The 13909-nt window shown below is 39.2% G+C and overlaps 1 protein-coding gene across 1 annotated transcript in view; it reads left to right on the top strand.

Annotated features, from left to right (window-relative positions):
• ITGA8 (integrin subunit alpha 8) overlaps positions 1–13909 on the top strand; it is a 195684-nt gene that overhangs the window by 163682 nt on the left and 18093 nt on the right. Inside the window, exons 27-28 of the mRNA XM_060097784.1 lie at positions 1334–1447; positions 10067–10168. Coding sequence (XP_059953767.1) covers positions 1334–1447; positions 10067–10168 — 216 coding nt within the window. The remainder of the gene's footprint in view (positions 1–1333; positions 1448–10066; positions 10169–13909) is intronic.

The raw sequence follows: 13909 nt of genomic DNA, 5'->3' as shown, positions 1-13909 counted from the left end.
TGGAAGGGCAGAGTCTTAACCACTGGACCACCAGGGAAGTCCAAAAACAGTTTTTAATTGTATCAATAGTACATTCCTCAGGTTACTCTGTGGTTTATCAATGTCATTAAAGTGAGATGCCTCAGTCCACTACTTCACATAATATCCAATAAACTGATGCTTATTGAGCATCAGTGCTTGAGAGGTGGAAAATGAATAAAGCACAATCCACAAGATAAATTCAGATCAGTGAGGGGGTACAATTCGAGAAGTATCATCCTATCCATGGGCACACAGAAAATGAATTGTGAGGTGTCCATTGATTTACATATTGGGATCCAGTCAGAAAAATACAATTCGATAGAATGTCATCATAATGAACACTTTCTAGGAATATGCATTTCATATATTAAAAGTTACCCATTATAAGTTAGGCAACCCTACAGACTAGTTTAAAAACAGCTTAATGTATGTGGAATCTAAAAAAATGGTACAAATGAACTTATTTACAAAAGAGAAATAGAGTCACAGATGTAGAAAACAAACTTATGGTTACTAGGGGGGAAAGAGGTGGGCAAGGGATAAACTGGGAGATTGGGATTGACATATACACACTACTATATATAAAATAAATAACTAATAAGAACCTACTGTATAGCACAGGGAACTCTACTCAATACTCTGCGGTGACCTATATGGGAAAAGAATCTAAAACAGAGTGGATATATGTATGTATATAGCTGATTCACTTTGCTGTACACCTGAAACTAACACATCATTGTAAATCAACCATATTCCAATAAAAAATTATAAATAAATAAGTAAATAAATGCAGCTTAATGGATGGAACTTGCAGGAGATTCTGCCTTATAACCAGTAAGTAACTTAGATAGAATAATGTTATGGAACAAATACCTGTCAATGGCTTAATATCATTTGGTCTCTGAGATAATGGACTCATGGACCTTCCTCCGAAGCTTTTTCAGGATTTACTTAGTCCAGGGTCAGGTGTTGTGATTGTCTATAAGAAATATCTTCCCAAGTTCTGAGAATATGAAACAGCAGTTCAGTCACTGATGTGGGAAGATTGTTTTAAAGTCCTTAGAACAGAGCTTAAATTTTATGTTGTATTTTATGTTCCGTTTTAGCTCTACATTACCATTAATGTTGATGCATCTTTCCTACTGGACTGTGTTCTTTCTTGATCATTTCAGTGTACTTGTTCTTTATTTAAAGTTTATGGATTAAGGGATGACTTCTGAGGAAACAAAATGTAAATAAACTGACTTCGGTGTTGATTCTCTACCACAATTTAAAGATACTGGTTCGTCACCACTGCTGTTGTTTTTTGCAGAATTGTACAAATATCGAGTGCTTACAAATCTCCTGTGCAGTGGGACAACTAGGGGGAGGAGAAAGCGCTGTCCTGAAAGTCAGGTCACGGTTATGGGCCAAGACATTTCTCCAGGTAAGAGAAACAGTGCAGCACTGACGTGCCACTCACAGGAAACCTCTTCTCAAAAGCTCAGATGGAAGCTTTTTTGAAAAGGATTTTTAGATGTTTTAACTTTTTTAATGTTTTGATTTCCTATTTTTTCCATTAAAATTTTTTATATTTTTAGATTTTCAAATTTTTTACATTTAATTTTTTAATTTTAAAAAAATTTTGAAGAACTGTCTGGAAGGAATGGAGCCTAGATCAGCTGGTCATCTTTCCCATCAGGTGAAGTTGATATTTTTCTAGGTTTATTGAGATCTTATTGACATATGACCTATGTAAGCTTAAGGTGTACAACATGACAATTTGATACTATATAGTGACATGATTATCACAATAAGCTTAGTTAATACCTCTATCCCCTCACATAATTACCTTTGTGTGTGTGTGTGTGTTGATAACTTTTAAGATATGGGCTCTTGGGCTTCCCTGGTGGTGCAGTGGTTGAGAGTCTGCCTGCTGATGCAGGGGACGTGGGTTCGTGCCCCAGTCTGGGAAGATCCCACATGCCGCGGAGTGGCTGGGCCCGTGAGCCATGGCAGCTGAGCCTGCGCGTCTGGAGCCTGTGCTCCGCAACGGGAGAGGCCACAGCAGTGAGAAAAAAAGATACGGGCTCTTTACAACTTTGAAGTTTATACTATAGTATTGTTGACTATAATCACTATGCTGTACATTAGGTCTCCAGGACTTATTGATGTACTAGCTGCAAGTTTGTTCCTTTAACATCATGTATCCATTTCCCCCACACACAACCCCTGGTAACCATCAGTTCTCTGTTTCTATGAATCTGGCTCTTTTTGGATCCCACGCATAAGTGGGTTCATACCCTATTTTTCTTTCTCTGTTTGACTTATCTCACTTAGCATAATGCTCTCAAGGTCCATCCATGGTGTTGCAAAAAGCAAGATTTCTTTCTTTTTTATGGCTGAATGATATTCCATTGTGTGTGTGTGTGTGTGTGTGTGTGTGTGTGAGATATGTTAGGTAAACACAATTTAAATATCCTCAGTCCCTAAGACCGTCAGACAGTAACTGACATTTGAACAAATCTGTTTGTCTCAACACTATCTAGCAGTTCCTTGGTAAATAGTAGTTGATGAAATGATGGTGAGTACAAGAACATAATTCAAGCCATATGCCCAGAACAATTCAAATATAAATAGTTTAGCAGGGGAAGAGATAGTGTCCTAGAAAGTTCTTCTTGTCTGGTGATACCACAGCCTGGGCTTCGGCCAGAACAGCTTCTCAGTAAAGTGCCAGGCACGTTGATTTGTAGATTCCTTGCTGCTTTGGCTTGTCTGGACTGTGGCATCCCATACTTCTCAGGATGATTATATTGATTGTGTGTATTTTAAAGGTTTAAAATCTCCTTTATACTAAGCAGATGAATTTTTCCATGTGGAAATTGCTATTTATTTAAATGAGACTGCTGTGTTGTGACCTTGTTGTTTGGGGAGGATTTGGGGGAAAAAAGCTAAATTAAAGCTCAAGTCTATGCATTCTTGCCCATATTTTAACTACCAGAAAACTCATTTGTTTCATTGTACCATAGAAAATCCAATGATAAAATCCTTCTGAGTCCAGCTAATAATACAGAATTTTGTAGCTCTAGAGTCTCACGTTTTCTATGAGTCAGAATACTTGTGGTAGTCTCACAAATCTTATATAATTTTGTTTCTACAATAAAGGGGAGGAAAATTTAAAGTATTTTTAAAAAGGTTTTTGTGAAGCATTCTTTTTTTTTTTTTTAACCTAAGGCAGGATTCTTCAACCTCAGCCCTATTAATATTCTGGTGCAGAGAATTCTTTGTTGTGGGGTGGTCCTGTGCATGATAGGATGCTTAGCAGCATCCCTGGCCCCTGCCCACTAGATGCCAGTAAGAACTCTCACCTCAGCTGTGACAACCAAAAATGTCTCCAAACATCGCCAGTGTCCCCTGGGGGCAAAATCATTCCTGGCTTTGAACAACTGACCTAAGGAGAAGGGCAGTGCACAATTTCTTTTTGCTGTTGTTGTTAAACCATGATTTATTCATTCACTCAATAAATATTTATGAAGTACCAACTGCCAACTATGTGCCAGGCACTGCTTCAGGTACCACTTACATGCCATCAATTTGCTCATAGCCATTCTGTTTTTTGGCTGTTACTTTTTCTCTAAGAGTCAGGGGAGATGAGTTTTAATGAATTCCCAAGCCCACACAGTCTAAATGATAACCATCCACCCCTCCTATTACTTTGGGCATCACATCCTACTGAAATGAGGAAGCACAGCCTTTCAGTGAAGCAGGACTAAAATAATTATGACATTATAGTCAAGGGGGAAATGACTATTTCAGATGACATACGTCTGTCTGTGCATAACATACTACTGTTCCAATAGAAGACCTATGGAGCGAAAATTGCACCTTTAAGAAAGACAAATACCATATGATATCACTTATATGTGGAATCTAAAATATGACACAAATGAACCTATCTATGAAACAGAAACAGAACCACAGACATAGAGAACAGACTTGTGGTTGCCAAGGGGGAAGGGGGGTGGAGGAGGGATGGATTGGGAGTTTGGGATTAGCAGATGCAAGCTATCATATATAGAATGGATAAAAACAAGGTCCTACTGTATAACACAGGGAACTATATCCAATATCCTGTAATAAACCATAATGGAAAAGAATATGAAAAAGAATGTATATATACACGTGTAACTGAATCACTTTGCTCTGCAGTCAATTTGCAGAAATTAACACAACATTGTAAATCAACTATACTTCAATAAAATAAATCTTTTAAAAAGTTTAAAAAATAAAGCACTTTCACGTAGAAGTAAAAAAAAAAAGACAGAAAAGAAAATTGCATCTTCATATACCTGTTGAAGACCAAGTGGATATGGAAGAAGTCAATACCAATTGAGGGATTTTCTTTTTTTAAACATCTTTATTGGAGTATAATTGCTTTACAATGTTGTGTTAGTTTCTGCTGTATAACAAAGTGAATCAGCTCTATGTATACATATATCCCCACATCCCCTCCCTCTTGCGTCTCCCTCCAAACCTCCCTATCCCACCCCTCTAGGTGATCACAAAGCACCAAGCTGATCTCCCTGTGCTATGCGGCTGCTTCCCACTAGGATTTTCTAAACAATAACTATTTAGCACAAGTAGAGTCAGACCAGAACAACCTACAGGGACATTCTAAGGTTCTACCAGAGCAAAGTGACGCTTCCAAAGATTCAGGAGAGACTGGCACATGTCACTTCATGGCACAGCCATAGCCCAAACTTCTGTACTTCCACTGTTTCTGCTTATACCAGTCTCAGAAGCTGATGGCTAAAGAGGAGAGCATTACTGCAAACTGCCGCCGGCCTGCCGCTCAAAGAATATTCTACATCCTGGAAGTCTTTAATAGTTTTGTCACACAACCCAGCAGGAGGCAAACATTTTCTGCCTTCCTAATCCAGGAGAGAAAGTTTATGATTCTAGGCTGACGTGATTTGCGGTATCATGTTTGGTTTTGCCCACATGGTAAACATGCATACTGGTCTTTAATTCTAAGCGATGATCTGTGCTGTGATTGTTGCTTGAAAGAGCAACCTCTTTAACAGCTTAAAGTTTGACCAGTAACTGTTTTAAGTTTTGTTGTCCCACAAGGCTTTGTTTCTTGGAGATATTGAGTATTTAAACACAGGCTTTATAAAATGGATGTGTGGTTTAAAAGTAATTCTTGAGAAGGAATTTAGCAGCGGGGGAGCTCTTCATGGTCTCAGCCACCGTCACTAGGTCTTTAACCAAATTAAAAGCCTCACTCTCCACTCCATTTGTTCCCAGCTCTGTAACTTTTATTAGTACCATGACCATAAGCCAATCTGTGTGCACTAGTACATAACAGAGGCAGGTGGTGGGCTGCAAACCACAGTTTAAATGATGTGGCAATGACAGAGGGATAGGGCATTTTCTGAGGATTAACAGCTAGCTGGGGCATGTGGAGGGTTCAAGATATTGTCAAGGGATATTAACTCCAGCTGCTTTTTTAATCCTAAATTGCCTAGAATATGGCAGTGATGGCTATTACAGCAGTAGATTGCCACGCAGAAGAAGAGATAATTTTTTAACATAAGAATAATATCATAGTTATGTAAAGAGCACTGCTGAAAGCATTCAACTTTGAACATGGAATCAATAAAAGGACTGTGCTCATGATTGTTTTTCATGAATTAAACGCTTACCTGTACCAGGATTTTGACTTACAGACACAGGCCTCGTGTATCTTTGATACTGACGTAGATCAGAGCCTAATAGCTCATATTTCCCATTCCGTGGAGCTTCAGAGCATCTTAGAAAAATGAAAAAAAATGCATTTTTTAACTGAAAAGGGTGGAAGAAACATTGCTTTTGGAGAATAATTTAAAATAAAGAACAGATCAAGGGCTTCCCTGGTGGCGCAGTGGTTGAGAATCTGCCTGCTAATGCAGGGGACACGGGTTCGAGCCCTGGTCTGGGAGGATCCACATGCCGCGGAGCAACTAGGCCCGTGAGCCACAACTACTGAGCCTGCACGTCTGGAGCCTGTGCTCCGCAACAAGAGAGGCCACGATAGTGAGAGGCCCACGCACTGCGATGAAGAGTGGACCCCGCTTGCCACAATTAGAGAAAGCCCTCATACAGAAAGGAAGACCCAACACAGCAAAAATAAATAAATTAATTAATAAACTCCTACCCCCAACATCTTCTTAAAAAAAAAAAAAAAGAACAGATCAGTCTATGAGTTGTATTGTTTACAGTCTATTTGCCTACCACCAGATTTGTTCAGGTCCTAGACTGTGTCCATTTGCATCACTGAATTAGGTAACGGAGGAGAGAGTGTCTCCGTAGCCCCTTATCATGATCGGCAGCCCTCATTTTATGTCACTACCTTCTCTTACAACTTCCTGAACTTCCTAATCTCATTGATGGGGCAGGAGGTCCAATTCAATAATTGACAGAATTAAACCTTTTATAAGGTGCTATCAAATGGGTGGATACGGGATAGGAGGGTCTTCGGATAACCCAGCCATCTGATGTGTTCATTCACCATCCGTTCATGCTGTCAGTCAAGCAGGATTGATGAAGCCCTTCTGGGCATACTGTTCCAGGTGCTATGGAAGGTATAAGCCTTATTATATGCCATGCTCTATGCCTTCCAGTTTTGGGTAATCTTGTCAGGGAAGAAAATAATCAAGAAAGATAAAAAACTAAACAACAATGTGGAAATTCCAAACAATACAGGGCAACTATAGTTTCATCCCAGACTTAGTGAATCACAATCTGTGAACCTGATCCCAGGTGTTCATGAGGTTCAGCAAAGCACAGTGTTTTGTGAACCAAGGGAAATGACGGTAAAGATGGCTGATGAATGGAAAATGTGAGGAAGATTCAAAATGGCCAAGAGTAGAGGGATTAAAGGAAGGTGAGAGAAAATCCCCTCCGAGAAACATGTTTCTCCACATTCCAGACTTCAAATCCCATCTCTCTCTTTTTTTAAAATTTTTATTAGAGTATAGCTGATTTACAATGTTGTGTTAGTTTTGGGTATACAGCAAAGTGAATCGGTTATACATATGCATATATTCACTCTTTAAGAGTCTTTTCCCATATACATCATTACAGAGTATTGAGTAGAGTTCCCTGTGCTATACAGTAGGTTCTTATTAGTTATCTATTTTATATATAGTGGTGTGTATATGTCAATCCCAATCTCCCAATTTATCCTTCCCCCACGCCTTTACTCCCTGGTAACCGGAGTTTGTTTTCTACATCTGTGACTCTATTCCTGCTTTGTAATTAAGTTCATTTGTTATTCATTAAGAAACTTCCATGTTCATAAATGCAGAATCATGTAGGACAAAAACTTTCCATCTAGAGTTGATTCGGAGATAGAGTTCTCTCATGATTTGTTTCCCAAAGATGTGACTTCAAGAGCAAGGGAATTATTTTCTATCAGTGCTTTTTTTATTGAACTTGGAGACTAAAGAAAACTTGTTATTTGAAGGTTTGGGAGCCTGGACACACATTTGAATATGCTATTATAACCCTTATGCACAGAATCTCATTACCAGAATTTGTCATGTTTCTTCTATCAGCCATGGTATTAAGGAAAGTAGATTTAAATCACCAAGTACACACAAGATTTTATGAGCAAAGATTTCCACATTTTAAAAAACGCCTGGAGGGGTGGGATGGGGAGGGTGGGAGGGAGGGAGATGCATGAGGGAAGGGATGTGGGAACAGATGTATATGTATGACTGATTCACTTTGTTATAAAGCAGAAACTAATTTTAAAAATAAATAAATAAATAAAAAATAAAAAACACTTCTCACACAAACAAAAATCCAGCTTTCAGTTAAAATGGAAATGCCAGGAGACAAGAGAACATAGGAAGAATAATGACCAAAAAAGAATTTTTCCAAATGAACAAAGTTGCTTACCCTATAATGTCAGGATAGAAAAAACAAAAAAGCCAAAGAAGTAGTGGAACCTAGGGGTAAAACGGGAATAAAGACACAGACCTACTTGAGAATGGACTTGAGGATATGGGGAGGGGGAAGGGTAAGCTGTGACAAAGCGAAAGAGAGGCATGGACATATATACACTACCAAACGTAAGGTAGATAGATAGTGGGAAGCAGCCACAGAGCACAGGGAGATCAGCTCGGTGCTTTGTGACCGCCTGGAGGGGTGGGATGGGGAGGGTGGGAGGGAGGGAGATGCATGAGGGAAGGGATGTGGGAACAGATGTATATGTATGACTGATTCACTTTGTTATAAAGCAGAAACTAATAAAAAAAATTATTAAAAAAAAAAGAAGTAGTGACGTTAAGTATATATAAAAGTTTTGTATACTCTAGCCTGTCCTCATCATGTAGAAGAAATGGGGTTTATTGAAGGGAGAAAAAATTGAACCACAGGGGAAAAATAAATTTGTAAAAATATTGAAATTATTACAATGCAACCTGTTGGATTGGCCTCAAGAAACCCAACATTGGATTATAGATGGTGAAGCGCTAGTAAATGTTTAATAAACCACTTTCTGGAGGGGAAAAAAACTCTGAAATGTAACATTTGCTGATTCCCATGGTGTAACTGTTCCCGCCATGGTCAATTTCAAGCTGCCAACATGACATCACTGAATACAGAGTTGGGAAGAGATGCAGAGCAGCACACCACCATATAGTGTTTCCCCTACAGATACAATAGGCTTAAATAATATCAAGAGCATAGATAATAGTAAAATGCAATAAAATTATTACTAAGTACTGAGTTCAGAGTGTTTACTACCTTTTTAAAAATATAACTTACTAACGTTTATGTATATATAACTTGTTTTAATAATGGCTCTATTTGACAACAGGTACTCAAAATTCTTGAAATTTTAACCTTCTGCTCTCCAGCGCCATTATAAGCCAGTTACAGCCCACCCCTGGGTAGATCTCATCACTGTCTCAAGCTAAATGGAGGGGAACCACAGGAGCTTAAGTTCTCAGAGTGGTTTTCCATGAGTTACTCTTAAATACTTTCCCTTAACCTTAATCAACAGTTAATATGAGAACCGATTAAACAAAAAGAACTTGATGAAGAGTTCTGTCAAAAACACTGTATGGGGGCTTCCCTGGGGGCGCAGTGGTTGAGAGTCCGCCTGCCGATGCAGGGGACACGGGTTCGTGCCCCGGTCTGGGAGGATCCCACATGCCTCGGAGCAGCTGGGCCCGTGAGCCGTGGCCGCTGAGCCTGCGCGTCCGGAGCCTGTGCTCCGCAAGGGGAGGGGCCACAACAGTGAGAGGCCCGCGTATCGCAAAAAAAAAAAAAAAAAAAAAAAAAAAACCACTGTATGGCTCTAGGTCAGTGGTTCTTAACCAGGGGGATTCTGCTCCCCAGAGGACACTGGCAGTAATTAGAGACACTTTCAATTGTTACAACTGGGTGAGGGGTGCTACTGGTATCTAGTGGGTAGAGGCCATGGATGCTGCTAAACATCCTACAATGCACAGGACAGTTCCTTAACCAACCCAAAGTCCTAATAGTGCCATGACTGAGGGATCTGTTCTGGGTCTTCTGTATACGATGAAATGTGATTAATTTCTTTGTAACTTAGCAGCAGTCTCTCTCCTAAAATATTTCCTTCTCTCAGATAACAAGAATTTGTAACCCACGATGTCTCCCTGTTATGTTCTTCTAATGGCACTTGTGCTTATTACTCCTTTTAGGAACTCTGCTTTTCTATTTTTATTTTAACCTTATTATGCCAAGTCTTTGTTCATAAGATGAATTATCTTTAGAAATAAGAAGAAGATGAATGGTTGGTTGGATGGACAGTGAATGGGTGACGGATGGGTGGATGGGTGGATGATGGACGGAAGATGGACGGGGAGATGATGAATGCATCATGAATGGATAGATGGATGTGGAAAAAGTAAAGAGAGAAACGGAAGAGAGAAGGAAGCAGGAAATTTTGCTTTGGAAATGGACAACATGAAAAACAACCGGTTGGCTGCCAATATATCTTTTAAAAGCTTTACATGGACTATACTTAACTAAATGTTTTTAATTTCAGAGGAAAAATGATCCCTATTCTCTTGCATCCCTGGTGTCCTTTGAAGTTAAGAAGATGCCTTATAAAGATCAGCCAGCCAAACTCCCCGAAGGCAGCATAGCAGTGAGTATCTTAAAATATATAGGTCCAAATAATTTTATTGAAATTATTTTTTAAATCACTGTTTTGCTTGTGGTAGGTTTACATGCTTATTACAGTGGCTTGAGAAAAGTTTCCCGCTTCAGATCACTATTTTCTTATTTCAGTCTGGAAATTCCTTAGTGTTATTTGATCACATTTTTAAACCTTCATTGTAAATTTCTACCCCTCCCCCATAAAATTCAGGACTAATACCATTTTTTTAATTAGGCTCTTTTGTTTGAAAGACGTCCAGATAGTCATGATCATCAGAATGAAGTCATTCCAATTGTAATTTTAAAGACAGCCTGGTGAGTGAGGGACGAGGGACACTCTTCCTTAGGGACAGTTGCCACAGACCAGCTACAGGGACAGTCATCTTTCCTTTCTAAGCAAAGACCAGTAATACCTGGGGTAAGAAAGAAGTACACTCTGAGCTTCATTTGAATGAAACAGGTTTTCAATTGAGGCTATTAAACATTACTGACACCCACATATCTGTCACAGCACAACTGCTAGCAACCTGGCAAGGCCATGCAGAGCAGAGGGGAGAACAGATGACGGGGGATGAACAGGCACAGTCACCAAAACCCTGCCTTTAACGGTGACAGTGACCACAGTCAGGGCTCCAGGAAACAATGTTAACATGTAAACCTCATCTCTTGGTCACGCCATAGAAACTTGCAACCTCGACTTGGATTCCGGTCCCCAGGTCCTTGTTACTCAAATGTGTTTTGCAGACCAACAGTATCAGCAGTACCTAAGAAACTGTTAGAAATTCAGAAACAGGCCTCACTCCAGACCTGCTGAGTCAGAATCTGCCTTTTATCAAAATCATCAGGGCAGCAGGTACCCTGTCACGTTTGAGAAGCATTGCTTCGGACGGTGTAAAAGTCAATACTCTCGTAATTTCTCTTCAGCCTAGGTCTTAAAAAGGTAACTAATATTTACTCTTTCTAGCCTAACCTACTTTTTGTAATTTAAATTCATCCCTTGATTGGTGATTTTCAACCCGGAGTATGCAAAGAATCACCATCCATGTGACTTTTAAGGTTTATACATGCTCAGACCCCATCTGAAACATCAGGATTGAGTGAGTCGGGTGGAGCTCTGCCACTGTGCTTTGAAAGCTCTGCAAGTGATGATTCTGCAGAGAAGCTAGGATTGGGAACCTCTAACACAGGCAGGCAGCATCGAAGAAAATCCACAGATTTCAAAACAGCTTCTCCTGGCCTTCACCCTGGATCCACCCTGCTCTAAGTGGAAACCTTCTGGAAATCACTCTATGTACTTTGCTGAGGCTGTTAACCACATTGACCTGAAAGTATTGTTAAGAAGATTATTAAAATTATGTACAAAAAGCTCTAGCTTTGTACCTAAAACGAGTTAAGTCTCAGGTCTCAATAATAGTAACCCTCCCAAAATGTCTTACTTTCTCCAGCAAAGTCCAGGAAGTCCAATTGGAAACATCCATGGATTCACACAGTCAAAATAGTTCAGTAAACTTTGGTGGCATTTAAAGCAAATACTGCCACATCTTTCTTCACTTAGCTTGCCTCTGTTTCTCTTACGAGATGTCTGCTGGAGTTTGGATTTATGTTCAACCTAGAAAACAGAGGCTTTGGGTTTTTAATATAGAATGCTCATCCAAGGAGGTTCAAAGGCTTGTAACTCTAAGGGAGATAAATCTGGGTCCTTTGTTTTCTCTGAGCACATGCTCCATAACAGAAACATATGTGACAGTCAATTCCATCAACAGGATTGCATCTTTCTGTCCTGGCCACAGGTGCCAGCCTGCTGTTCTCAACTCATCTCAAAAGATCCACAAAATGATCAGATACATGCTTCCCCCGTCTGTACCACCCTTGTTCCTGCCATCTTTTAAAAAGTCTTATTATCTGATGTAGATGATTTACTGCACCATTTATGTAAAGGTGATGGGAAAACTGTTTAGGTCTCCCAATCCCTGACTGACTGAAGGAGATGTTGCCAGTAGGAAGTTAGCTGTGCCCTACAGGCTTGATTTGAGAGGACTGTGCTTGGAGCTGGCAGATGTTTCTTGGAGCGTGTTCTCAAAAATCCTGTCATCCTTATCTTGAAAAGGACCCAGCAGAAGGGAATTGCTTCCTGGTGGTAGAATCAGTTGGACTAGGACTAGGTGGTTGGAGGACCATCAGAGCTCCAATCCATATTCTGCCACTGGGGAAAGCATCTCAGTTCCTTCTTTGGTAATAAGACAAAAATATCTGCTTGTTTTACTAGGCCCTTGTGTGCCATGAGGAGTCTATCTGTGCTTCCTTTTCAACATGGTCATAATGCAACTATTTCTTGAACCCTAGATAAACTTTCCATATTGAAGAAAATAGTAATCCCCACTTGCTACTGGCACAGTGTCTGTGTTTGTAACAAATGAACTCTCCGTGCCGGGTGACACTTGTCATGTTCAGAGGCAAGGAAAAGGTTGCATGATGTAAAGGGGATATGACTAAATGCTGAATCATTACAGCCCAGAAGAAAAAAAAATCATTCAGTTATTTGAACACTTTTTTTGCCTATTCATAAACTTTGGCATTTGTGTGTCATGTGACTAAAGCCGAAAAATTTACATCTAGAAGAGGATATTATTTTCTGGTGTAACTCCAAAGGCAGTTATTATAAAATATTTCAGTAAAATCCTTAATTAAGAACTCACACATAAACTATGAGTTCATTTGACTTTTTGAGTTGTTAGCAAAACTTCAGAATCTTAAAATGCATCTCTTACATGAAACAATTGTCTGGAGTTCAAACTTATCATAGGACTTCTTTTCTCATAGGGGCTATTTGAATGTTGTTCAAAGGTATGTTCAGCTGGTCCACTTCATGTTATTATTTTGTTCTAAATGGCACTCTAGGTAGGGTGTCTTGGTACATTTATATAAAACATTCTTGTGACCCCACTGAAGTACGTTTACACAAGATTTTGTGATACATAAATACAGACATCAACATTAATTACCACTGCAAATACAACAGAGCTTTTTCCTTCTACCTTGGTATTTTGTCAAAATATACAAAAACATATCATAAATGTCAACGATAAAATGTAGGCATGTTAAAGACTTATTTATGGTCTTTCCACCATAATAAAGAACGACAAGATTTACAACATGATGAAGGTAAGATTAAATGTGCCCTACTTAGCATTGCTTTAAGAACATCTAAACCACTTACAATTCATGGATCCCCCTTCCTAAAATTGCAGATAGTTATATTAAGTGAATTGTTAAAATTTTATACTATTTCTTTAAATAGCCATAGGTTCTTGATACAGTAAAAAAAAAAAGAAAAACAGTTTGTTAATTAGTTGGCATGTAATTGAATTTTTCTCCCTACGTTTTAAGTACTCAAGTTACTCAATGTGACTCTTTCTTAAAGCAGTTGAAATATGTAGTCCAAAACCCATGTTCTTAAAGTAAAGCTTTAGTCCTAAATACACCCCATTGTCCACCTTGGGACCACCTTATTGATAAATGAATCTAATAAAGAGGGACTTGGGTAATTTGGCTCAACACACCATTGTGTGAGATTATACAAAAGTTCTCGAGCTGTGCCACTCACCACTCACCACATTACCATGGATGGTGAGGACCCCAGATGTGGGTGGAGTGACTGAAGAACTGAACTAGTAGTTTTACTTCATTTTAACTCACTTAACTGTAAACTTTAAAACTGTAGCAGTATAAG

Source organism: Mesoplodon densirostris, chromosome 4 (assembly GCF_025265405.1).
Source record: "Mesoplodon densirostris isolate mMesDen1 chromosome 4, mMesDen1 primary haplotype, whole genome shotgun sequence".
In the NCBI taxonomy this organism is placed as follows: Eukaryota; Metazoa; Chordata; class Mammalia; order Artiodactyla; family Ziphiidae; genus Mesoplodon; species Mesoplodon densirostris.
Note: the sequence above shows the minus strand (reverse complement) of the source record. Positions and strands in the feature narration are given on the sequence as shown.